This window comes from Eptesicus fuscus, chromosome 10 (genome assembly GCF_027574615.1).
Source record: "Eptesicus fuscus isolate TK198812 chromosome 10, DD_ASM_mEF_20220401, whole genome shotgun sequence".
Taxonomy (NCBI): Eukaryota; Metazoa; Chordata; class Mammalia; order Chiroptera; family Vespertilionidae; genus Eptesicus; species Eptesicus fuscus.
The window spans coordinates 60,095,312-60,122,296 of NC_072482.1; the positions used below are offsets into that span (position 1 = coordinate 60,095,312).

Genomic DNA, 26,985 nt, shown 5'->3' on the forward strand with positions numbered 1-26,985 from the left:
ATCTTGACATTGAAAGGTGAGTAGAATTTAGATGAGCAGGTAAAAGTATTTCAGCCATGATCGGAAGTCAGGCACCAAATGTTTCTGGAGGAACAGAGCACATGCTGGAGAGAAAAGGGAAGTAAGAGTGAAAACCTCAGATAGATACTCCATAAAAACCAGATGTCTCACCATGATCCTCAGAGTCATTTTAGGTTTTGAGCAGGAGTGTGGTACATAAAGTAAGTAACGTGGGAAGATGAATGGGGCAGTACATTCTAGGAAAGGGGGTCACTTCCACCAGTATGTTCCAGTGTGTCAGCAAATAGTGTCTCGTCTTGGGAATGCCCTCCATTCAGGAAGGACATTTGGTTAAATAAACCAACATTCTATACATTTGTTTAAATTACCTCTTATGCAGAGAGTGCTTTACTCTTTTTAAGAAAAATGTTATGGCCCTGCTCCCTAGTACTCAACAGATATTTGCTGAGTACTTAATGGAAAGCTGGCATGGGTCTAGGTGCTGTGGAGGGCAGGAAGATGAATAAGAGTCAGTCTCCACACTTACAGTCTTCATTTAGAAGAACAATGTGGTCAGTACATAGATCACTAGACTGAGGCAGATTACAGTGAGCACTGCAGGATCAGTATGACCATAATGCGATGAGTATCAGAGAGGAACTGGGCCCTGAGGGCTGGAGTGTGGGAGAGTCTGCTGGGTGGGGGATGATGGGTGGCTGTTTCATGTTCCTAAGAATAGGCGATGGTGAGAGCAGCCTTTCTGATCTCTTCCTCTTCTGAGGGTTTATTTTTACGAAAAACATGGAGGTAGGAAATTACAGAGTGTATTCAAAGAAGTGAAGGCTCAGGCGAGCTCTCCTTCCATTTATGCCAGCGTAGCTGCTATTTGACCAACTTACCTATAGATCACAACTGTAACTCGGAACAAAATAAATAAATAAAAATTATCTGGAAGGCACTGCTGAGCAACCAAAAGCAGGGAGAAAGTGGGATGCAGTCAACACGTGGAGAAAGGGTTGACACTGGTAAACTTCGTAGAGCAGATTGCAGTTGGCCTTATACGGGACATCTAAACTCAGTAGAATCCTGCACTCTTCCTGGCTTGAGGAACCAGAGCAGCTGAAAAATAGAGAAAACATGGAAAGGAGAGAATCACAGAGGAAGAGTTCAAAATTTTTCATAGAAACGCTGTCCAAATCTTGGGCTGACCTGTGAAGTACACATGCATAGTGAAGGCCAAAAACTACTGAACAGAGATTTCAGTTCCTACTCATCACAGAGGAGAAAGTTTGGAGTTTGGGACTAGTACCTGCCAAAATAGCCACAACAAAAAATCAATATACTTTGGTGGAATATAATAGAATCCCAGGTCTCCACAACACATCATTTGCAATATCCAGAATGCAATCCAAAATTACTAGATGTATTCAGACACAGGACAATCTGACCCATTTTAAAAGAGAAAGGTAATGGAAACTGATCACACGATGACACAGATGTTGGAATTCGTGGCAAGGGTTTTAAAGTAGCTTTGCTATCTATACTCAGGTTATAAAGGAAAATATACTGATAGTGAATGAACAAACAAGAAGTCTTAGCAAAGAAATTAAAACTGTATAAAAAGAACCAAATGGGTGGCTGTGGTGGTGGCGGCGTTCAAGATGTCGACCAAGAATTTCCGAGTCAGTGACGGTGACTGGATTTGCCCTGACAAAAAATGTGGAAATGAAAACTTTGCCAGAAGAACCAGCTGTAATAGATGTGGTCGGGAGAAAACAACTGAGGCTAAGATGATGAAAGCAGGAGGCACTGAAATAGGAAAGACACTTGCAGAGAAGAGCCGAAGTCTATTTGGTGCTAATGACTGGCAGTGTAAAACTTGCAGTGATGTGAATTGGGCAAGAAGATCAGAGTGTAACGTGTGTAATACTCCAAAGTATGCTAAGTTAGAAGAAAGAACAGGATATGGTGGCGGTTTTAATGAAAGAGAAAATGTTGAATATATAGAAAGAGAAGAATCTGATGGAGAATATGATGAGTTTGGACGTAAAAAGAAAAAATACAGAGGGAAGGCAGTTGGTCCAGCATCTATTTTAAAGGAAGTTGAAGATAAAGAATCTGAGGGAGAAGAAGAGGTTGAGGATGAAGATCTTTCTAAATATAAATTGGATGAGGATGAGGATGAAGATGATGCTGATCTCTCAAAATATAATCTTGCCCTGACTGGTTTGGCTCAGTGGATAGAGCGTCGGCCTGCGGACTGAAGGGTTCCAGGTTCGATTCCAGTCAAGGGCATGTACCTTGGTTGCGGGCACATCCCCAGTAGGGGGTGTGTAGGAGGCAGCTGATTGATGTTTCTCTCTATTCCTCTCCCTTCCTTTCTGTAAAAAATCAATAAAAAATATATATATATATAAAAATATATATATATATAATCTTGATGCCAGTGAAGAAGAAGATAGTAATAAAAAAAAATCTAATAGACGAAATCGCTCAAAGTCTCGATCTTCACATTCACGATCTTCATCACGCTCATCCTCCCCCTCAAGTTCAAGGTCTAGGTCCAGGTCCCGGTCAAGAAGTTCTTCCAGTACACAGTCAAGATCTCGTTCCAGTTCCAGAGGACATTCGAGATCTCGTGGGTCGAAATCAAGATCCAGTTCCAGATCCCACAGGGGCTCTTCTTCCCCACGAAAAGATCTTATTCAAGTTCATCATCTTCTCCTGAGAGGAACAGAAAGAGAAGTCGTTCTAGATCTTCACCTGGTGATTGCAAAAAAAGACGAACAAGATCACGGTCACCCGAAAGGCACCACAGGTCATCTTCTGGATCATCCCATTCTGGTTCCCGTTCAAGTTCAAAAAAGAAATAATGTATTAAAATTTACATCTTAAAAAAAAAAAAAAAGAACCAAATGGAAATTCTAAAACTACAAGTTAAACATTCTAGACCTAAAAATTTTAAAGTTCACTGTATGTATTTGATACCAGGTTGCAGATGACAGGAGAGTCAGTGAACTTGAAGATGGATCAATAGAAATTATTCAATCTGAGAGAGAAAGATTGATTTTTAAAAAACCCCATGGCATAAGAAACTATATCAAAAGTCCAGCTATATCATTGGTGTCCTAGAAGGAAAGGAGAAAGAGAATGGGTAGAAAGATTTTTTTGAAGAAATAATGACTGAAATATTTTTAAATTTAATAAAATATGTAAAATTACAGATTTTATTTTTTTTATTTTTTAATTTGATTTCAGAGAGGAAGAGAGAAACATCAATGATGAGAGAGAATCATTGATTGGCTGCCTCCTGCACGCCCCCTACTGGGGGTCACTCCCTATTGTGGATCAAGCTGCAACACAGGCATATGCCCTGATCGGGAATCGAACCGTGAACTCCTAGTTCATAGGTTGATGCTCAACCACTGAGCCATGCTGGCCCAGCTAAATTTACAGATTTTAGAAGCTCAACAAACCCCTATTAGATACAAAGAAAATCACTCCTAGCACATCATAGTCCAAATGCTGAAAACCAAGCACAAAGAAAATGTCAAAGCAGCCAGGGTAACAATAATATGATTAATGAGGCTAACTTCTCATCAAAAGCAATGGAGACCTGAAAACAGTGCAACAACATCTTTAAAGTGCTGAGAGAGAAAAAACCCTGAAAAATTCAGATTTCTCTTTGCAGAGAATCTAAGAGTCCTGTTGGAATTTAGGTTAAATGCCGGAGAATGGTGTGCACTCAGGTAGGATAGATAGGTTGAGGTCAGTGTAAGGAGTGTGTATATCAGGTGTGTTTGAATTAGACCTTCCATCAGCATAAAACAAAGTATTTTTAAAACAGACCTGTATTGGATAGTCTGGTCAAGATGTGAAGATTGGCACTGTGGCTACCACATGCAGAGCCTTTGTGTGCATTAGTTGAAACCGCTTCTCAAGATGGGCCTGGAGCTAAGTGAGCAAATTAAAGTGTCCCCCTTCGTCCAGGTCAAGCATGTCAAACTCGTAGCCCAAGCGCCACATGCGGCCCACAACGAATATTTTTGCGGCCCAGCCAATATAACGGTATGTAAGAAACGTTTTAATGCAAATTTATAACTTAATTTTTACAATATCCTTTATACATAATTATTAATAATGAACTACAACATTCACTAATGACTGATTACTGTAATCGTTTTACATTCATTTCCCTTACATGCCTTACACTCAGGCGCACCATTTCTCTCCACTAATACTAGCAGCGAATATTTTAGCAGCCGTTTGCCACATCATTAGTCTTGTACTGACTTGTATGGTGTGCACAACAGGAAATATTTTGCTTTCGGAGAACAAGAAAAATAGGTTTATTTGCATTATGCTTATTAATTTGTGCAGTTATTCAGTGTCTGGTAAGTTAATGTTCAAGAAAAATACTAATTTTTATTAAAATTTATTATTTTATGTTAATGATTATTCATTATTTCAGCCCTTTGTTTTCAGCATGTCTCTATCAACATAAACCTATGTTTCTATGAAAATTGAAGCTTTTGTTTTTTTAGGGCCCACATAGACTTAAGCAATGTTTATTTGGCCCATGTGAGCCTTTGAGTTTGACATTCTTGGTCTAGATGGATGCCGCCCCTCACCAGGGAGTACTGCCTGGCAAACAGCATAGGCTGGATTTCAGCTCCTAATTGCCCTTTAAAATAATAGATTAGAAAGAACAAAATGAATGTGAGAGAAATCTATAGGATTGGGTGTAGACAGGTTTCAGGGCCAAGGACAAGACACCTACGCTCTTTTCAATTTGGATGACCAGAGGAATGGCAGGACCCTTAAGATAAATATGCAGTGGGGTGTGGGGGGGGGGGCGGTAAGGGTATGGGGTGAGGTGGGAACTGGGTGGAAGGGAGCTATGGAGGGGAAAAAAGAGGAACAACTGTAATCTGAACAATAAATATATTTTTTAAAAAGATAAATATGTGTGAGGTTGGAGAAGGGAGCTTCCAACTGTCTAGGAATGAAGATTAGAAATGTAGGACTTGCAGCTACAGATCTGGCAGTCATTTATAGAGATGTGTTAGTTTGGAGTCAAAAGGAATCAACAAGATCATGTGAACTGACATAAAAAAAAGAAGAGATGAGGGTGGGGTTGGAAAATCTCAGTGGAAGGAAACAGAGCCACGGTCCTAGTATAGTTGAATCAAAGGTACAATAGAAACAATGAAAATTTCCCTTGGGCCTTTCATAGAGGGACTTCCTGAAAGATGCCAGCAGGCAGTTTTGTCAGCGCCATTCCTGTTGCCCATATGTTTTGTACTGAACAGATTCTATATCCAAGCTGGGGGTATAATGACAAAGTACAGTCCAATGAAACACGTGCTAGAGAGGTAAAAAAAAAAAAAAAGTGCTTTACAAAGTAAGCTTTTCTCATTGGTTTGATCCAGAGAAATAGTTTAAAGATTTTAGAAATTGGATAAACTCATATTCAATCCCTTCATGAATGGTGAATCTTTTAGTAAGAAGTTGGGCAGCATATAATTCTTGGTCATTTTTGGTAGGAAGATGGAGTAACAATCCTATTGAAGAATTAGAAGAATCTAATAGAAGAATTCTATTGGTTTTATTCAATTTGAAGGATTTGGTCCTTTGTTTATCCAGCGGCAGAGAGAGGCATTCAACCTTGCTCTAATTCACTTTTTAATATCTTTAGAATTATGAATTAGCATTTTCATGCAGTATTTTCATGATTTGGGAAGCAGAAGAGGAGGAGGAAGAATAACTCTCTGATATCCACTTCTTTTCCATCTCTGATTAGCTTTTTCAAATATCTAAAAGGATTCCGTTTGTCCCCAAAGAATTCTGACAAGAAAAGAAAAACAAAAATAACAAAATCTCTGCATTTGTAAGACTTTTACATGTTCAGAGGGCCTCGTTCTGAAATTTAAAATAAGTTCTTTGCTATTCTAAAGTCTTTCCTCTCTTTGCAGTGTCCCAAATGTCACTTTTCATGCCTCTTAGCTCTGATTTCCCAAGGAAAAGGAAATCAATTGACCTTTCATTTCAAATGCACATGTAGGGCCAGTAGCCAAGGGTATAGGACTTCATCTGGCAGCCTGTGGGTAATCTTTAAAATTTCCTCCGGAGAGATCTCAAAGCCAGACACATTCATGTCTTTCCTCCCACGGAGGTGTAGCGAATACTGCCCTCTACCGAGTGGATGCTCAGCATGGCTTGATTATGTTAATGATCAAGTGCTAGTTACTGGTTTCAATGATTTTGGTAGAATCATGTTGTTACTAATTACTTCATAATTACCACATACATTCTTATTGAAATCATATTCAAAAATATCAAATGCGTGGCCGCATTATTTCCTTCTGTAGTCTGTACAGTCAGAGATCATAATGTCTGAGGCACTAATCATAATGTTTAAATGTCCATTTGTTTTGAACTAGCTAAGAAAATCTCCTTTCCAGTGGAAATAAGAAGGGGGTTGTTATAGCATTGTGTTAGTACATGAGTTAGTGAAATAATTCTAGCAATGGATGGACTGTTTTTTCCACTGCCAATATTTTTTTTTCAGTGTAAGCTGGATTGCTAATATCTAAATTAGTCTTGTCAAAGAACTAGTTGTTGTGTAGCTAAAATAAAATTTTCTTATTTATTTAATAAAATATATTTTTATTGACTTCAGAGAGGAAGGGAGAGGGAGAGATAGAAATATCAATGATGAGAATCATTGATTGGCTGCCTCCTGCACGCCCCCTACTGGGGATCAAGCCCACAACCTGGGCATGTGCCCTTGACCAGAATTGAACCCGGGACCCTTCAGTCCACAGGCCAATGCTCTATCCATTGAGCCAAATTGGCTAGAGCAGTGGTTCTCAACCTTTCTAATGCCGAGACCCTTTAATACAGTTCCTCATGTTGTGGTGACCCCCAACCATAAAATTATTTTCGTTGCTACTTCATAACTGTAATTTTGCTACTGTTAATGAATCGTAATGTAAATATCTGTGTTTTCCGATGGTCTTAGGCTCTACAGCAGCGGTTCTCAGAGAACCCCTAGCAGGGTCGCCTAGCCGCTAGAGCATATTCTTTATTATTTTAAACAGTTAGTTATACATGGTTAATACCAGTATATGGCATATTTTTGAAAAGGGTCATGCAATCTGTGTTCATGGGTATGACGAATATGAGTTCCCTTATTAGGCTAAACCAGCAATTTTCAATCAGTTGCTGCAAGAGGCACACTGGTGTGCTGCCAGAATTTTTAAAACATGCAATACCTGACTGTTTAATCAGGGGCACTGACCTCTTTTCCCTTATATTGTCAAATTTAAAAAATGACAATAGCCAACACAGCAATAGCTGCCTGGTGTGAATGGATCAAAATTATACCTATTTTTTGGTCATATTGGCAAAAAATGTATTTTTTGGTGTACCACAGAATTTTAGTAATTTGTTTATGTGTACCGTGAGATGAAAAAGGTTGAAAATGCTCAGTATAATGCACTGCTTAGCTCATTGGTGTTGTTCCCATTCTCTAGAACTTGGTTTGCTTAGATTGGCTGACACTAAAAAAATTTTAGCAAGGGAGCCCTGAGAAAACCTAGCAATCCAAAATGTCCCCATGGCTTCTTATAAAATCTAAAGCTTAGCCCTAGCTGGTGTACTCAATGGTTAGAGCGTCTGCCCGAACAACAAAGGGTCTTGGGTTCGATTCCTGGCAAGGGCATGTATTTGGATTGCAGGATAACTGTATCTCTCTCTCTCTCCCTCCCTCCCTTTCTCCCTCCCTTTATCCTTCTCTTCCTCCCTTTTCCCCTGCCTTCCTTCCTTCTACTCTCTCTCTAAAAATCAACGGGGAAAAAAATATCCTTGGGTGAGGATTAATTAAAATCTCAAGTTTAAGCCTCTAATTAACCTTAGTTCAGAAACTGTAGACACTATGAGAACTAAGTGGGTGTAGCCAGTTTGAATAATCTCGTGGTGAGAATAAATTCCAGACCGTGATTAGCCGATGTCTGAGTGGAAGACTATGAGGGCCCATATTTCTCAGCCTACAAATCAAAGAAGCAGACCTCTTTTTCATAGACTTTAAGCTAGTTTCTGACTATCATATTATAGTTAAGTTGAAAATTTAGGCTAAATAAACTACTGAGGCAGGGCTTTCTATTCCAGACGTATTTGGAGTCTTTTTGAGTAGTGGGCTCTGAGCTACACTAACTTATTCACTGTTGATTCCATTGGTATGGTTGAACCTAGTTTATCCCATTTCCAGAAAGAGAAATTCTTGACTCCCCTCAAATCTTAGATATCTATTAAACAATTGAACACTGCATCCTTGTCAGATGCCAGCTAATTGCTTAACAAATTATAGTCTGGTTTACTCAATCCCAGGTAGTTGGTATAACCCATTCCACTAATTTTTACCATCTCATAAAGACTCTTTTGAAGTTTTTAAAATTGCATTTATTGGGGTGACACTGGTTAATAAAATTATACAGGTTTCAGGTGCACAATTCTACACACATCATCTGTACACTGTATTGTGTGTGCACCATCCCAAGTCAAGTCTCCTTCCATCACCATTTTGCAGTTTTTATCAGTGCTTTGGAGTTGTGTTGATGCTTACATTCATTGATGCTTATGTATAATGATGATACTAATGATAATGATTTCCTAATTCTTTATATTCTCCTAATGCTGTGTTTTTAACCTGTCTCCACATTTTTCATGTTGGATTTCTATGTTACAGGCATAGAAATGTTTTTATGCTAGTTGTTGGGGTTTTCCACGCCCCAAATGAACTGGAAGTGTTTCCAGGAATAAACCCAGCACAGTGCTTTTCGCATAGTAAGCACTCAATAGATCTGGTTGGATGTGGCTTATGTTTTCTGATGGTTGCCAGTTCCAGAATCTCCAGAATTAGACATTTCCAGAATTTGGAGATCTGTTACATGTACAGAGCTAGTCAAATGGGGATAGGGAAAGGTGCAGTTGCCTCTGGTTTGCCATGTTGATTTTGTTGTTGTTGTTGTTGTTGTTGTGTCAGTGTTTCTACAAACTCACTGTTAAAATAAAAAGATGATTTCCCCCCCCCCCCCGCCCTGCCCGTCCCCACCAAGAGTAGCGTATTAACCATTATTATGCAGCCACAGAGGGGATAGAGAGTTTAGCAAAGATCTGGTAGATTTGGGTAGAACTAGCCTCCTGCCATTGAGAGTATATAAGTCGACCAGTAAAACTTTCCTCAGCACACCAAGGAACACCTTCTGAAATAGAATGTGCAAGAGTTAGTAGAATTTTCTGGAATGGCAAGGTATTTCCCAGCTGGGTGCTATAGACTCCATTTAATGAGATTGCTCATATTAAAGTGCCATATGACCAATCTTGGGAAATTATTTACAAACACACAGTTCATGCTCTGTTTTTTTCTAATTATTATCTTTAGTAACTTGATGCATATAAATTGTTTTAACATCAATTGATATATTTTTAGTTTGTTTTGAAAGGGACATATTCATTCTAATTCCATTCAAGCATATGTTTTTCTATTGAAAGGTACTTCTCTTTAAGATAGGAGGTATTGTCATTTCTGTGTAAACAAAGCAAGATGCTACACATACTTGCTTAATGAGGAGCTATCAGGGTATCACTACAAGGAATTTATAAAGAGGAGTCTATACAGATAAAGAGTAACCCTTAGGACAGTATAATCTAGACAGTGCTTGAAATAATAATCATCCTACTTGAGCTGAAATAATGGTTGCAGAACAAGCGTTAGCCAGGCAGTGAAAAAAAGACATTCAAGCTGACAGCTCATTTGTGTGTACTGAAGTGGATCAACGCCCATTGCAGGGCAGAAAGCAGCCTGGTGGTAAAGTGCGTGCATTTCACCTTGGTGTGGCATTGAGAAAATCCCCACTCCTGGCACCAGGGTCAGACCAAAGCAGACAGCTGTGCCGTTTCTCATACAGGAGAAAGAAGACAGTAGGCAAGCTCTTTATTCCTCCAAGTTTGTTGGAGAAACTGTGCTGCATATAATTCAGCTGTATACTTTCAGTAATTAAGGAAAACAAATGCTCTTTGAAAACTCATTATAGACTTAAAGTTCTTTACGTTTTCCAAAAACAAAGAGTTTCAAACAATAGTTGAGAATACACAAACCACCAAATAAGTGGATTTTAATTGTTCCTGCTTAGAAAATTATTCCGATAACCAGCCACATCAAAGACTATTAAACTTTTTAATTGCTCAGGTAGAAAGATGGAGAATGTCATCATTATCTATCATAAGAAGAGTCTGCATTAAATAATGCTACTTGAATTTTGAGCTAGAATAACATACTCAAGAATGCTACTAACTGAAGTGCCAGTTAGTACTCAAAAATAATCATATGCTTTAATTATTCATGGGACACAATGCATGAATTTACAATACTAATTATGCTTTCAAAAAGTGTCCTATGCTATGGTTTACTTACATAGGAGGATCAACTAGTGCAAAACAAAAGTATAAATGTTTGCAACTGCTATAGATACCATGTGCATGTAAGTTGGTGGTATATTAGTGAGGTCAAAGGAATGAAGTCTGTCTTCTCTGTGTTTTGCGAAGTTCTTGTAGGATTTAGCACAATGCCTTGTATTTATTAAGCATTCAGTAGTTGTAATTGATTTTGAAGAAGACTTGGTGATAGTATATTCATTTATTCACCAATCTTGTCTTATGCAAGACTCCATTCCATGGTCTGTGCTAGATGCTAGGGACAGAGTACTGACCCGTCTGGGACTCAGTCTTGTACATTGGAGTAAGTGAGGGAGGCAACTGCAAATTTAAACAGATTTGTGACTCTTCAAGCTCTTAAATACATGCATGTATGTTGAATATTTTATGCATTCACTCCTCATTATTAGGCAAAGTGTAGGGGACTAAATAGTGAAAAACAAGAGAGTATACTTTATTTGGAATCTACTAATCTTCATTATTATTCACTGCATCATTCTGTTTTCCCTCTTTCTTTATCATAAAATATTTTGTTTCTCTCCCCTTTGGAAAGTATAGAAAAATCTAAAAAATAAAGATCATAAAAATACCTCCAAGTCTGTCACTCAGACCAATGAAAGATAATAGTTGTTAGCATTTTTTATATAGTTACTTAGTTTTTTTCCTACATGCATATTTGAGCAAAACAGGTACCTTAATTGTAATTTTGCATTCTTTTTCTAGCTTTTTATCATAAGCATGTTTCCATAAAATTCTTTTCATAAATATTATTATTTGTTGATAGCATATTATTCCATTTTAAATTTGTGTTTTGGTTCACATAATTATAAATAGTCCCTGTATATAGCCTTTGGTTGAATTTCTTTCTCTCTCTCTCTTTTTTTTTTTGTAATCCTCACCCGAGGCTATTTTTTCATTGATTTTTAGAGAAAGGTAAAGGGAAGGAGGGAGAAAGGGAGGGAGGGAAAGAGAGAGAGAGAGAGAGAGAGAGAGAGAGAGAGAGAGAGAGAGAGAGAGAGAGAGAAACATCAATGTGCCTCACATTGATTGGTTGTCTCTTGCAAGAGCCCCAACTGGGAGGGGATCGAACCTGCAACCCTTTGGTGTGTGGGCTGGTGCTCTAACCACTAAGCCATGATAGCAATGGCACCTTTGGTTAAATTTCTCATCATTTCCTCTAGATTGATTTCTAGAAGTAAAAGGTTTGGGTCAAGTTTATGACTTCTTTTAGGACTCTTAATGCAAGCATTACATGCTTGCCAGCATTGAGTAATATAATTTTTCTTTGCAAAATTGCTATGTGAAAAATATGTCCTTTTTTTGTCTTTCGTTGGTTAATATTGAGCTTATATTTTTCATTTGTTTATTAGCCTCTTAGAAATTTTATATTTTTTGTTCCATGAATTGCCCTAGTGTAAATCATTAGTTGACTGTTGCCAAATAACTAAAGTCAGATTTCATCCCAAATATCAAATTCTTCATTCTTTTGTTAGACTTTAAAGGAGAAAAATGGGTGTTCAGCTTACATTATTTTCTTTTTAAATGTCCCTGAAAAAAAAAAATTCTACTTCTGTAGAATAAAAACACAGGAAGACAGCCTGGCTGGTATGGCGCAGTGGTTGAGCCTCAATCCATGAACCACGTTGTGGTCTCGATTCCCAATACAGGGCGTGCAAAAGGCAGCCGATCAGTGATTCTCTCTCATCATTGATGTTTCTAGCTCTCTCTTTCTCTCCTTTCCTCTCTCTGAAATCAATAAAAACACATTTTAAAAACACATAAAAAAACACACCAGGAAAACAAATGGTCCATGTCAAAACTGATATTATGACTTCACACATATAAGACATAAATGGTAAGATTCCTATTATAGAAATGACCTCTCAAAACAACCATTATTGTGTTTGCAATTTAAAAGTAACACAAGTTCACTGGGAGGCAAGGGGGAGGGTCAAAAAAGTATAACAAAGAAACAAAATTCATCTTTTATTCTACTACCCGAAGATAATCACTGTTAATATTTTGGTCTATATCTTTCTAGACTTCTTCCTGCAAATATACTATGACATTCAACAATGTCCTGGGGGTAGGGAATTTGGGACAGATAAGAAAGGGTGTGATTTGTTTCTTATTTGGTGTTTCAAATGTTTTTGAGACAAATGGCTTTAAAAGAAGGAATAAGCCTACTCCCCAGGCTATGTTGTGTTTTATTCATACATGGACTCACTAATTCAGTAAATATTAACCACTGTCTATGTGTCATGTATTAGTTTAGGGGCTCTTCATTATGTGGGCCTCCAGCTTTCCCCTACAAGTGGGGGACACATAAATTCAGAGAGAGTTGCTCAAAGTCACATGAAGAAGTGACAGACCAAAGCCTTTACTCTATTTTTCCCCACAACTGTTTAACCTCTTTAATTAATGGAAAACAGCATTTCTGATTAATAAGAAATCCCCATCTTTCACCAAATTCAATCCTGGAAGTTTTTTTTGAGTGTTACTTCTTGGACACTCCAACATTGAAGCCACTCTTTAAATATTTACTAAAAAATATATATATTTTATATTTAAAATTTTAATCTTAGTGGAGCTGTTTTCTTTTGGGAAAAGACTTCCTTGATTAGTACATTTTATTCTTTCTCATATATTGCTATCTCTCTATGGGCTGGATTGGGATTTCTTTGGCAATTAATAACCTTTCCTTGTTTTAATAACTTTTTAAATTGTGGTAAAATTACATATAACATAAAATTTACCATTTTTATCAGTTTTAAGTGTACATTTCTGTGGCATTAAGTACATTCACATTGTTGTGCAGCCGTCGTCACTATCCATCTGTAGAACTTTTTCATCATCCCAGACTAAAACTCGGTACCCACTGAACACTACCTCCTCTTTCTCCCCAAGGACTGTCGTTTTTAAAGGAGATAGATACCTTTAATAAGCTTAGTTTTCTTTCATGAATGAGCACATAATTGTTTCAGGGATATGAAGAAAAGGGATATTTGTTAATATAATGGCAAGTGCAGAACCTACTGACAAAGGTATATAATTTGTAAAAATAGCTGAGTGGGCAGAATTCTGATTTCAGTTGCCCTAGGCACTTCAGTGCACTTCTGATGATGATTTTCCTTGGGCTTGTAGTTATACTGATAGAAATCACATCCATGCATAAAGAGTGAGCTTAATTATGCATAACTACATATGATGATGAGGTTTTACATTTTTTTTACATATACTTTCTTATTTACAAAAGAGGAGACACTAATTCTAACTCATCTCAAAAAAGTCATGTGTGTCACCCTCAGAGCATGAGAGTTTTACTGTATGTCATCCTTTTTTGCAAGAAGACACTATATCTTGCCCCACCCCCATCCCCCACCCCGAATCCCGTTCTGGGAGCTGTTTTCGTTATATGGGGCCTCCACAGTCTCCTCTGATCCTTGTTGTGACTGAGGACAGGGAGGTATACAAAGGCTGAGTTAGGGTTTAGGGTGGTGGAGCAAACTCACTATTGCAAATGACACTTCTTTACATCCTCAACTGATTTGTACAGAGCCTCCTCATTTAAGCTCAACATAGTAAAAACTAAAAGCAGCCGGAATTGTTTGCCTACCAATGTATGCCCCAGGCATTGTGCTAAATGCTTCACTTGTATGATTCCATTTGATCCTCACAATCCTAGGAGATGGGAATCAAATTTCCATATTACTGATGGGAAAACTAAGGAACAGGAAGATACGCAACTTGCCAAAAGCACACAGTTTATAAGTAACCCACTGAGGGTTCAGACCCAGGCAGTCTAGAGGCCTTGTTCCTGGCTACTCTGTTAACACGCGCTCCTGGTCCAGATCAGGTTTGACAGACAGCAAGGTTTCCTTGTAAGAGCGTCAGGGTTCACACACACACACACACACACACACACACACACACACACACACACACACGACCCTGTGTGGTGAGGTGACCGGGGCGTCCGAGGGAAGGTTAGACACTGGGTTTGGAGGTAAATGCTCTCTAGCAAAGGAGGGAAATGGGAAAGGCATGGTTATCTCCTTCTTCCCTGTTTGTTACTTGGTTGGTGAGAGGAGGTGGGGAAGTCTCTACGCTGATTCCAGAGGAGTCAGGTCATTCTCTGTGCTTCTCTCTGGTTTTCTGCCCCTTTGCCCCAGGTCTCCAAATTGCTGTCTCCTCCTCAGAACTGCTCTCTCTTGAGAGAGCCACTTCTCCAGAATGTAACCCTCAAGTTCTCTCCCACCTCCCAGGCCTCCTGAGCAGCCTTCTTCCCTGAGTGGGTCGTTAGGACAGGTCTGGGCTTAAATGACCGGCTCTAAGGTGGGCATGACTCCCCTCCTCACAGTTCCCCAGTTCTCCCAGGAACACAGCCCCATCTGCATTCCTGAAGGAAGTTTTAATGCAAATGACTCCCCCAGTGAGGGGACATTTCTGGACGAGGAGATATTGATGGATCCTGCCAGAAATTGAGGAGGCTTAGTGCCTGTGTCCCGGCACCGGAGTGGGCCAGGGTGACCTAGGAGCCTCGGGACCTCAGCGGAGATCCCGGCCCACTCGACCTCTGGTCCCCTCCACCCTCTAGTGGGGCCAGAAACACTCCCCTGAACCCTGTTCGCGGGTTCTGCTCTCAGGCACAGTCGTCCACACACAACTTAAAATGAGGAGAGGTAACATTTCCTGGGAAGATTCCTAACTCCAAACAACATGTTTGCAGAGGTCTCATAATTTTTGTAAGTTAAAGTCATATTTCAGGAATAAGCACTTTATATCTATAGGTGGCATCTCTGTGAATAATTTTGTGGATCTTGAGGTCTATAACTGCCCCCCAAATCAAGAGGTGGCCTGCCGTGCCAAACTATGCTGAGGTCTCAGTGTACTTTTGGTCATTAAACTCCCCTGCTATCTCCTATAGAGGGTAGCAATGTTTCCTACATTTCACCTGAATAATTGTACTTCAACTTACGTGAAAAATGTTTTCTGATGAGTTTCAATGTGGTAACATGATGGTCAGCATGTCATTGTAAGATAGCTCCATTTAACAGCAGTGCTGTTTGTGGTTGAGTCCTAGGAAGCATTTGTTTAGTTATCTATCTATATATATAAAAGCCTAAGTGACCGTTATGACCGGTTGACCGGTCGCTATGATGTGCATTGACCACCAGGGGGCAGACACTCAACGCAGGAGCTGCCCTCTGGTGGTCAGTGTGCTCCCACAGCCAACCTCCCATGACTGGCCAACCTCTTGTGGTCCCTCCCCCCAGCCGGCCAACCTCCCATAGTCCCTGCCCCCCAGCCAGCTGGCCCCGATTGGGACTGGGCGAGATGGCCCCCATCAGCCCCAATCACTGGCCAGGCCGAGGGACCCTGTCCATGCACGAATTCGTGCCCCGGGCCTCTAGTGTCATATAAATAAAAAGAGTGAAGACTACATTTAGGATGGGGACCTGCTAGTTACCAACCAAGGGGCTAGAGGTATTCTTTCACTCCCCTCCATACTCTTGTCTTCTTTTCTGCCCCCTTCACATCATGATGACAGTGTGGAATACCGTCCTTAGCCTATTCTGAACACACTGCCCTATTTGGTCAAGTTACCCCCAAGCTACCGCCTGGGTCACATCATGACAAGAAAAAGAGGTGTTTTCCAATGACATTAATCCAAGAGCAACCAGAAATGGCTTATTTTCATTTTCTATCCTTTATTTCATTTTAATTACAGCCGCTTGGAGCCAGTGATTATTTGGAGCTATCAAAGAATTTTGATACAGTATTTTTGCGAAACATTCCCCAATTTACACTGTCAAAAAGGAGTCAAGCTCGAAGATTCATAACTCTTATTGATACCCTCTATGATTTCAAGGTAAGGATGAAATGTGCATTTTCTCAAAACTGAACCTTTTGGACTGTGGAGCTACTTTAGCTAGGCTGGAATCCTGGTCTACCACTTAGTTTACTTCAGTGTGCCTCAGTTTCCTCATCTGTAAATTGGGGCAATAATATGTTTTCCTCCAGAGAATTATGAGGACAAAATAAGCTAATCCGTGTAAAGCATTTAAAAAAAATGTTTGGCACAAGCTGAGTGCCGTGTAAATATTAGTAGTAATAGCACTAGGGGTAGGGGTTGTATAATAAAACTCACATCATAAGACTCTCTGCTATATTAATGATTCCATCACTCAACTAGACACATCCTGTGCTCTATCTATGACCATGTACAACACAGTTCCTTGCCTAGACTCAGTGTGCAATAAATATTTGAATGAACACATGAATGGATATCTAAAGAAGCTCCTCAGTATTGGCTCTCTGTCTCCCTATGACCCAGAAACCTAGTAATAGTATTGCACTATCTTATTGTTGTTGATTTTTTAGCCAGGTGTTTTAGCCTGCATTACCGAGCCATTGTCCATTCATCAGAGGTGGTGCAGCCTCCTGGTTAAGGAGTGGGCCCTGGGGTCAGGCTGTCTACCTTGAGACCAGCTTACCCTCCTGAGATACAGTTGCCTTCAGTGGAAAAACTCAGGAACCATGGTACTCATCGCACATGGCTGTTGTGAGGATTAAGTGAGCATATAAAGCACTTAGAGCATTATGGGGGCTGTGTAAGCTCTTAGGGTGAGCCACTATTAATAGTCTATACCTGCCACTGTATATTTTCAGTAAAAGCACAATTTCAAATTAGAGTTAATGAAATACTATTTTACTGTTAGATACAACTTTGCTCCCTATTTCTTATACAGAAACAGAGCAGTGATTTTAACATTGAAAGGACTTCAGTGGGAGGAGGAAAGGCCAGAATCTTCTGGGAGGGAGACTTTAACGTTTCACGTATTCATTCTTCCACAACCTCCATCCTGCCGAGCACAGTGCTGAGCGCTGGAAGTTCCGTGACAAGCAAAGCCAGGTGTGGTGCCTGCCCTCACGGAGGTCACATCTTAGTGTCAGAGATGCAGTAATCAAATGTCCCCAGAACTAGTGTGAGTCACCGCTGTGGGATGGTCTCTTGGAAACGTGGTGCCATGAGAGTCTAGGGGGCGAGTAGACTGGTCTTCATGGGGGGCGGGGTGGACACGGAAGTCCGGCAGAGGACCACCTGCCTCACAATCACCTGGGCTACCTAAGATCTGGATTCCAGAGCCCACCCCTTCTGGAAAAGGATGGGGCCTGGAACCTGCGTGTTCACGAACTCCTCCAGTGCTTCTTAAAATGCTGAGAAGAGATGGCTGAACTCCAGGGCAGGTGACAAGGGCCTCTGCGGGGGGAGGGCCGGGGGGGGGGGGCGGTTTGCAGCAAAAGCCCTGCGATGGGCCTGAGCATGAAGGACAGCCCGCATGGCTCTGTGCAGTGCTGCGGAGCCCACCTCAAGCGGCTGCCCACTCCCCTGGGGACAGCGTGCATGTGATCGGGGAGCCAGGAGAGGCCTGAAGCTGAGGACTCCAGAGCTAGGGGATCAAGTTCCAACAATCGTTAGTGGTCTCCTGGTCACTCCTCAGTGCTCTGCAAGGATCGCAGGGGCTGGAGTGAAGGGACTGAGCCTGGAGGCAGCCCTCAGCTCTTACAGGGCCAGTGCCCCAACAAGGGGCGATGGAGGGGCCTTAGGGGGTGGTTCTCAGAGCGTAGAATTGATAAGCTCTTTAAATACTATACACTGCAGCTAGGAAGACCTTAAAGAAAGCTTAGCCGTGGCCAGTTTGGCTCAGTGGATAGAGCATCGGCCCTCGGACTGAAAGGTCCGGGATTCGATTCCGGTCAAGGCCACATACCTCCATTGCAGGCTCAATCCCTGGCCCTGGTCAGGGTGAGTGCGGGATGCAACCAATCAATGTGCCTCTCTCACATTGATGTTTCAAAAAAAAGAAAAAGAATGAAGAAAGTTTATGGTCCCCACCTCCTAACTCTCCCTCTCCCCCACTGTTTCATCTCTTAATTAGAGAAAAAAGATTTATCTGGCAATATGATGGACTCTCCTAACATTTACATCAACTAAATCACACATTTAAAGTCATCAAAATGATCTTACTCCAGAAATTGGGAGCATTAAACAGACATTATTCTAGAATGTATTCATGGGAATTTATGAAATAAGGGTATTCCCAGCTAAATAATGAAAAAGGTGTCATTTGTGATTAAAATAATTTATAAAAGGAGGTGGAAAGCCATTTGGATACGGAAAAACTAGCCCCACATGTCAATACATTATTTTAAAATATATATTTTATTGATTTTTTACAGAGAGGAAGGGAGAGGGATAGAGAGTGGGAAACATTGATGAGAGAGAAACATCCATCAGCTGCCTCCTGCACGCCCCCTACTGGGGAACTCGCAACCTGGGCATGTGCCCTTGACCGGAATCGAACCTGGGACCCTGCAGTCCGCAGGCCGACGCTCTATCTACTGAGCTACACCAGCCGGGCTCAATACATTATTTTAAAGAATTGCCATAGTTATTTAAATAACTAGAGGCCCAGTGCACGGGTGGGGTCTGGCTGGCCTGACCCCAGTCTGGGCGGATCAGGGCCGGGACTGTTGGGAGGAGGAGACTGCGGGAGGTTGGCCTGCGGCCCACCCCAATGGGGCCTATCAGGGCCGGGTCGGCTGGGGGGAGGGGCCAAGGGTGAGTGGCCAGCAGGCCCCACCCCCAATTGGGGGGGGCCGATTGGGGGCGGGGCTGGCCATTGGGAGGGGCTGTGGGTGGTGGGCTGGCCGGCCCCGCCCCCGAATGGGGTGGGTGGGTGCCGATCAGGGGTCAGTGACCAGGGGAGGGGCCATGGGAGGTTGGCCAGCCAGCACCACTCCCAATTGGTGTGGGGGGGGTGATTGGGGGCGGAGCTGGCTGGGGGGAGGTGCTGCAGGCTGATGGGGTGATGGGGGCTCATCAGGGGCAGGGCTGGCCAGGGGGAGGGGCTGTAGGAGGTTGGACGGCCGTGCGCCCTCCCCCCCCAACATTGGGCCAGGTCACTGGCCGCAGTGGGCGTCACAGCAACCCGTCGTTCCAGTTGTTACGGCATTCTGGTCACTGGCTTTTTGTATAGATGATTTTCAAAGGATTGCTGTGAATCTTGAGAACAAATTCAGGACTTTAAACACCAAGGAGAGTATGTTTTGTATTTAACTTAGTGGACGCAATATTTGTAGAGATATAAAAACTCTTTCCAACATGATTCTCACCTATGCCCACTCACTCAAACACTTATGTAACCAAGAAATCCTATCTAATAAAAGAGTAATATGCAAATTGACCATCACTCCAACACACAAGATGGCCACCCCCATGTGGTCAAAGATGGCTGCCCCCATATGGTCACAAGATGGCCACCACAAGATGGTCTGCAGGGGAGGGCAGTTGTGGGTGATCAGGCCTGCAAGGGAGGGCAGTTGGGTGGGACCAGGCCTGCAAGGGAGGGCAGTTGGGGGCAATCAGGCCTGCAGGGGAGGGCAGTTAGGTGTGACCGGGACAGCAGAGGAGGGCAGTTGGGGGAGACCAGGCCTGCAGGGGAGGACAATTGAGGGGGACCTAGGTCTGCAGGGGAGGGCAGTTGGGGGGGACCAGGCCTGCAGGGGAGGGCAGTTGTGGGGGACCAGGTCTGCAGGGGAGGACAGTTGGGGGCAACCGGGCTGGCAGGGGAGGGTAGTTAGGGGTGACCGGGCCTGCAGGGGAGGGCTGTTGGGGGCAACCAGGCCTACAGGGGAGAGCAGTTGGAGGGGACCAGGCCTGCAGGGGAGGGAAGTTGGGGGGGACCAGGCCTGCAGGGAAGGGCAGTTGGGGGTGACCAGGCCTGCAGGGGAGGACAGTTAGGGGTGACCAGGCCTGCAGGGGAGGGTAGTTAGGGGTGACCAGGCTGGCAAGGGAGGGCAGTTAGGGGTTACTGGGCCAGCAGGGGAGGGCAGTTGGGGGCGAACAGGCCTGCAGGGGAGGACAGGTAGGGGCAACCAGGCTGGCAGGGGAGGGCAGTTAGGGGCCAGCAGGCCAGCAGGGTAGCAGTTAGGTGTCGATCAGGCTGTCAGGGGAGTGGTTAGGGGGTGGTCAGGCTGGCAGGCAGAAGCGGTTAGGGGCAATCAGGCAGGCAGGCAGGCGAACGGTTGGGAGCCAGCAGTCCTGGATTGTGAGAGGGATGTCCGACTGCCCACATCCCTCGAGGAATCCCACATTGGAGAGGGTGCAGGCTGGGCTGAGGGACACACATGTCCCCCCCCTCCCCCCGTGCACGAATTTTGTGCACTGGGCCTCTAGTATTCATGTAAAACTTAGTCTTTTGGAAGAATGTCTTGGCAGGATGTCGATATAAAATGTAGGTTCTGGAAACTCAGGGTATAATTAGAGGAGCATTGTGTTGAACTCAGCAATCACCCATCCAGCACAGTGGTGACCTCTGTACAGTGTGTCTGGGGCGTGTCTCTGATGCACACAGAGACAGGCTCCACAGCCAGGTATACACGTCACCCTCATGTGTAATGGGAAGACCCTTGGGCTCAGAACTGGAAGGTCTGGCCTGGCATCACGAGCTAAGGCCTCTCCAGGCCTGAAGTTACTCAATAAAACCTTTGCTCCCTTTTTCACAGGTTGGTATAAGCTGTGTGGAAATATTTTGACAAGTACTGTGCAGTTTAGAAATAACACTTTTGATAGATACAAACTATTAGGAAAAGCATGGACATTTTAAAAGCAAAATCTAAGCTCTGTGTTATGTTATGACAATTTTATTTTCTGATTTGTTCTTGCCTTCAACTCGTGAAGTGTGAGGAGTAACACCATCTACTCATTTCCCTCTCTTTCAGGTGCGCCTAATTTGCTCCGCATCAACTCCTTTATCAAGCTTATTTCTGCATCAGCCTCATGACAGTGAGTTGGAGCAAAACAGAATAATGATGGATGATTTGGGGCTGAGCCAGGTAGTTGATATTAACATAATCTCGTTTTATTATAAAACAGCTTATTGTTTTTGGTTTGATACATGGCTACATTTTGCAAATGGAATGTCGTATATATTTAACTGTTGATTTGCTGCTTCTTGAGCTGGTATAGCAGAGTTCCTCCCAATATCACTAAATGTAGAGAATTACAGTCTTAGAGTGGAAGAAATCTTAGTGATTGTATTTGCTTATGACAACAACAGTACAGATTGGTGGACTAATGGGCAGGTGGTCATACCTCTGACTAAGGAAAGCTCAGAGCTGGATGCCTGGCCACCTGCTGCCTTTTCTGGACATTCCCGTTCATGTCTGCTGGGTTTGTAGAGTGCATAATATTGTATCCAGGCATGTGGGCCGGCTATTTCAGGACCGTGGAGTGCTTAGCCAGGCCCTTGGCTTGCAAAGAAATCCATGATTCTTCTCCCAACCTCCATTCCCTAAACATGTGTGGAGTACCTGTGGGTGCCAGGCTGTGGGGACACCCTGTGGGAACCAGCCAATGCCAGCCTACTTCTCCTGGTGCTTGGGGTTTGGTGATTCACCCAAGGCCACCCAGAAGTGACTGCATTTCCTTCTTCTGTATCAACATAAATAAGTGTGTCAGGTTATATTTCTCAACTGTAGACAATTGAAGTATTAGTCAATGCTGACACAATCCACAGATTAACTCAAAATGGATTAAAGACTTGAATATAAGACTTAAAATAATAAGATACATAGGAGAAAACATAGGCACTAAACTTAGGGACCTTGGTCTGAGAGGGGTTTTTGTGAACTTGACCCCAAAGGCAAGTCAAGTAAAAGAAAAAAATGGACTACATCAAACTAAAAAGCTTCTGCACAGCAGAAGAAGCCATCAAGGAAACAAAAAGGCCACCAACCCTCAGGAGAAGATAGTTGTAAATGATACCTCCAATAAGGGTATAATATCCAAAATGTATAAAGAACTTGTACAACTTAAATAAAACAATCTGATTAAAAAATGGGCAGAGGACCTGAATAGATAGTTTTCCAAGGAAGACACACAAATGGCCAATAGATAGATGAAAAGATGTTCAACCTCACTACTTATAGTGGAGATGCAAATCACACCTGTTGGAATGGCTATTATCAAAGAAATAAGTGTTGCGTTTCCCAGCAACTCAAGCCCAGAAGCAGCTCGGGCCTTCCCAAAGTAAGCCCCCGCTCAGCCTCCAGGCCCCATGGGAACGCTCCGTCATCCAGTTTGGAAGAGACTCCAAGGTTCGTCCTCGGGGCCTCCCCTCGCGAGGGCAGCCTGTCTATCAAGCTTTGGAGGAGAGCACCAGCCTTGTTCTAATTTGCCAGAACGACTGTCTTTTTTGCTGTTACTTACTTCTGGGATGCAGTTTTGGCGGAAGAATTCCTTCTCTATCTGGAATGTCCTTCCTTTAGAATTTGCAGAGAACTTTGAGCAAAAATTTTCACATTTGTATTTTGGGGTGTCCTTTTAGCTTTAATTATTATTATTTTTTCCCTGGTAATTTGTTCTGTTTATTGATTATTGGGTTAAATTAGTTGTTTCTCTAGTCTAATTTAAGAGATTGTCCGTGAAAAAATTTATAGAACATTTTATAATCCAAACACATAAACCTGGAAGGTTTTTTTTAAACCTGCACTTAGTTCTGTAAGTTCTCACTGGAAGTGGTTTTAATTGGTGGTGGGTTATTTTTTTGTTTTGTTTTGTTTCGTCACCAGGACTCAGCAGGTCTCTCCATGTTTACCGGAGAAGAGGAAATCTTTGCATTTCAGCGCACAATTTCCCGACTCACAGAAATGCAGACGGAACAGTACTGGAACGAAGGGGACAGAAGCGGGCTGTAACAGTCACTGCCGCCTCAATGAAACGCGGGACAGATGACTCCCACAGGGAGAGCTCTTTGTTATGGGACTTGAAGAAATCATTTTCTCATCATTAATTATGCACTTGTCCTCCGGACCACTTGTATCTAACACTGCTATCAAAGATGTAGTGGATTAGTAAGTTAAAGCCATTTCTGTAAGTCTACTTTGTGCCTATTTATTTGGCCTTCCTTCTGCACCACAAAAATAAAGCCAGCACTGCTGAAGATTAAGGTTGGACCAGACATCTGGCTCCATATGAAGCCACCTGAGTGAACCTCGAGTACACACAATGCAGTAAAGGCAGGGTGTCCAGACATGTCTGAGCTTTGGCTGTGTGGCAGCCGCACAATAGAAACACATCTTGTATGAGAGGAGGAAAAACCCTACATTTCAACTGAAAGCAAAGAAAGCATTCTGATCTTACTATAAACTAAAGGGAATATGGGCTTCTATATGTGATTGGGGGGCGGGGGGGGGGGGGCGGGGACACCTAGGAATTGTACTAAATCTCCCAGGTCTTCAGGTTTTCACAGCAGAGAATCTATTTTTTACCCTGAGGTCAAGCTTGGCAGGCAGGATGTGACCTGCCATGGACACAGTTGTCTGAAAAGATTGAAGATTATGACTCCATGGGATAAGGTGCAAGGGTGTCAAATTCTAACCAACAGGCAGCTTCCCCAAACTCTGTAAGAGGACAGATACCAGGAATAGGGACCTGTGGGAGTGTCCAGAGGGGCCGAGTCCTGGACACACCAAGCAGCAGAGTGGTCTCCTGCCCATCCGAGGCCAGCTGGACCCCAATGGACAGCGGCTCCTCCCATTGCTCATGCTCACTGGCTCTGGTTGCAGAACGCCACTCCCCACCCTTGCCTCTGCTTCTACTGCGAGAGGGACCTGATGGAAAATAGGAAAGAATACTTGATGAATCTACTTAAATAAAACCCGATTTATTCTGCATCAAGGTCACTCTGATTCATTCCAGTACAATCTGACTTTGCTAACTGTTGTTACAGAAAGACTCTTGGTTGAGGCTGTTACAAAAGTCTAAATTCCCCATAAAAGAAAAAAGAGAAGCGAGAAAAAAAAAAAAAAGAGAGAAATCCACAGTCTTGTGGAAATCAAGTAGTTTTTTGAGGTAGGTACAGGTGAGTCAGTTCAAATAAGTGAGTGCAATCATTAACATAAGTAAGCTCTTTGAACCTACTTAATTTATAAGTTACTAATCTATCCACATTGGTCTGTTTTGAACATTAACCCAAGCCAAGCCTATAGATAGAGAGGGTACCCAAGTATAAAGAAAAGTTTAAGTCAAGGCTTCTGAAACTTAACTGTGGCTAAAAATATTTTTATTGACTTGAAACAGTGAGTTCAAAAAGAGGTTAAATAGATTAGGAGGGAGAAAGGATGGGAAATAATTGCCAAATTTATTGTTAGACATTTCATAATCTCAGAGAAAAAATTAATCCTAAGGAGTTAATATAATCATTGCTGTTTATATATACAGAGACTGAAGCTTGACCTGAGATTTCGTTTACAAAACTTCTATTATGTCTTATACCACATGACCTCTATAAAAAAGGAGACATTTTTAAAAAATATTTTTTATTGATTTTTTTTACAGAGAGAAAGGGAGAGGGATAGAGAGTTAGAAACATCGATGAGAGAGAAACGTCGATCAGCTGCCTCCTGCACACTCCCTACTGGGGATGTGCCTGCAACCAAGGTACATGCCCTTGACCGGGATCAAACCTGGGACCCTTGAGTCCACAGGCCAACGCTCTATCCACTGAGCCAAACCGGTTAGGGCAAGGAGACATTTTTAATATTGATTTTTTTAACTTAGTAAAGGTGAGTTTGCAATAGAATGCTTTTAACTCAATAAATACAGAATGTTTAACTTTCTTCTTTCAGTCTTAGCATTTGGCTTTTCATATTTCTGTGGCAATTGTGCTGTACCTTCATAAAAAGACAGTGATGGACACAGTCAAATGGATAGGTGATTGATGGAAACGGGGGGGTTGGGGTTCTGGGCCCTGACATTTGGGGTCCTGATTGATTGTGGGAACCTGGCTGGCAGCAAGGGTATAAGTGATCTTGTAAATGACCTTTATCAGATCCACTAACCTCACAAGACACCCCTTGCTGGTATAGAAGAGGATTTTCTTTGGAGATGAGTGTACAGCTTTTTCTTAAGGCAGAATTAAGATTCACTTCTCCCATTGGCATAGCAGTTCATTTTCCTGGAATAGAAAATTAAAAATAATAAAATCTGTCCGCTTGTTGAGTGATGGCTGATTCTGTATAGCTTTGCACTAGAAACCTCACGTATGTTACCTCAGCGGGTCACTCAGCCCAGTCAGCCGTGCCTGCTGACCTGTTGTCTCTGACGGCATGGAACTCCAGGAGGACGTCTGTCCATCTTTCTTGCTTGCGTAGGAAGCCAGCCGGAGGCTGTCCTAGAAGTTTCCTCCCTCGGGGCTGTCCTTCTAGGTCCACACGGGTGACTGCTGCTAGTCCCCTGATGTGTCTACTCTTCTCACTGAGCACACGGCAAGGGCTCAGGGCCTGGTTCTGCCAATTTTTACTTGTGACCTTGAACTAGTGCTCCGAGGCTCCTTTTTCTCATCTATAAATGAGAACAATACCCATTTCATAGAGTTATTCTGAGGATAGTTGGTGAAAAGCACTTTGCAAATGGTGAAAGATAAATGAACAGTTGTTATTGATACTAGTGATTATGATCATAAAGTAACAGCCAAGACTCACTCTGCTTTTCGTTAGAGCCCCTGAGGAACCCAAAAGGGTAGAGGACACATCCCACCCCAATACGGCTCCTCGCAGAAGGGAGCATTCACATTAGGTGGCTGGACACCAAGGGGGCCGGATTCTGGCTTAAGGAGATGCTGTGAAGACTGAAATTCAAATCCATTCTTTCAGGATGATAGGGAAAATGGGTTGTTCCTGTTGGGTGAGCATCAAAGATTTTGCAGAAAGAGGGCCCCATCTTGTGGTCAGTGGGACAAACTGACAGAAAAAAAGTCCAGGAACCACACAGGGTTCTCAAAGCTGCACCAATTCCCAGGCCTCGCTCCCACCCCAGTCCAGTCAGATGCAACTGGTCAGATGTGGGGCCCCAGGATCAGTACTTGCTAATGCTGCCTGGGATTCTAATGCTGATAACCACCGACTAGGAGGTCTTGGTCATGACCACACAGCCAGTAAGTACATAGGCTTGGGCCTAGCTGGGTATCCTGACTCCACACCAGAGCACTTCCCTGGGAGCAGAGGCTGCTGCTCAGGGTCTGATTCTCCCTTGGTTCTCCCGCTGCCTCTCAGCTCATCCTTCTCTGAATGCTTTTGGCACACTATGGCATCCAGGCACACTATGGCATCCCGCTGACCTCCCTGCTGCCTCCCAGTGCCTGGTCCTCTCCTTCCTTTGCTTCTCCTCCTTCCTTGGGCTCTCCTGCGTGTCTTCTCCACACACCCCCTCCCCCCCCAACCCCCCACCCCCTACCACGGACAGCAGAATAGCTAAACCAGCAGCGATTTCTTTTTTTTTTTTTTTTTTAATCTTCACCTGAGGGTATGTTTTCCATTGATTTTAGAGAGAGTGGAAGGGAGAGGGAGAAACACCGATGTGAGTGAAACACATTGATTGCCTCCTGCATGCCCCCCACCAGGGCCGGGAGCCTGCAACTG

General features: G+C 42.7%; 2 protein-coding genes across 2 annotated transcripts in view; both read left to right on the plus strand.

Moving 5' to 3' along the window:
- AFG1L (AFG1 like ATPase) overlaps positions 1-23,750 on the plus strand; it is a 143,935-nt gene extending 120,185 nt beyond the window's left edge. The window contains exons 11-13 of the mRNA XM_008140042.3: positions 16,229-16,369; positions 21,286-21,399; positions 23,137-23,750. Coding sequence (XP_008138264.2) covers positions 16,229-16,369; positions 21,286-21,399; positions 23,137-23,262 — 381 coding nt within the window. The 3' untranslated portion in view covers positions 23,263-23,750. The remainder of the gene's footprint in view (positions 1-16,228; positions 16,370-21,285; positions 21,400-23,136) is intronic.
- Positions 1,640-2,887, plus strand: LOC129150491 (zinc finger Ran-binding domain-containing protein 2-like). Its single transcript, XM_054722178.1, is given in 3 exon segments — positions 1,640-2,206; positions 2,430-2,689; positions 2,692-2,887. Coding segments are annotated over 3 exon segments (987 nt in total). The 5' UTR covers positions 1,640-1,661; the 3' UTR covers positions 2,874-2,887.
- Positions 23,751-26,985: the final 3,235 nt, after the last annotated feature.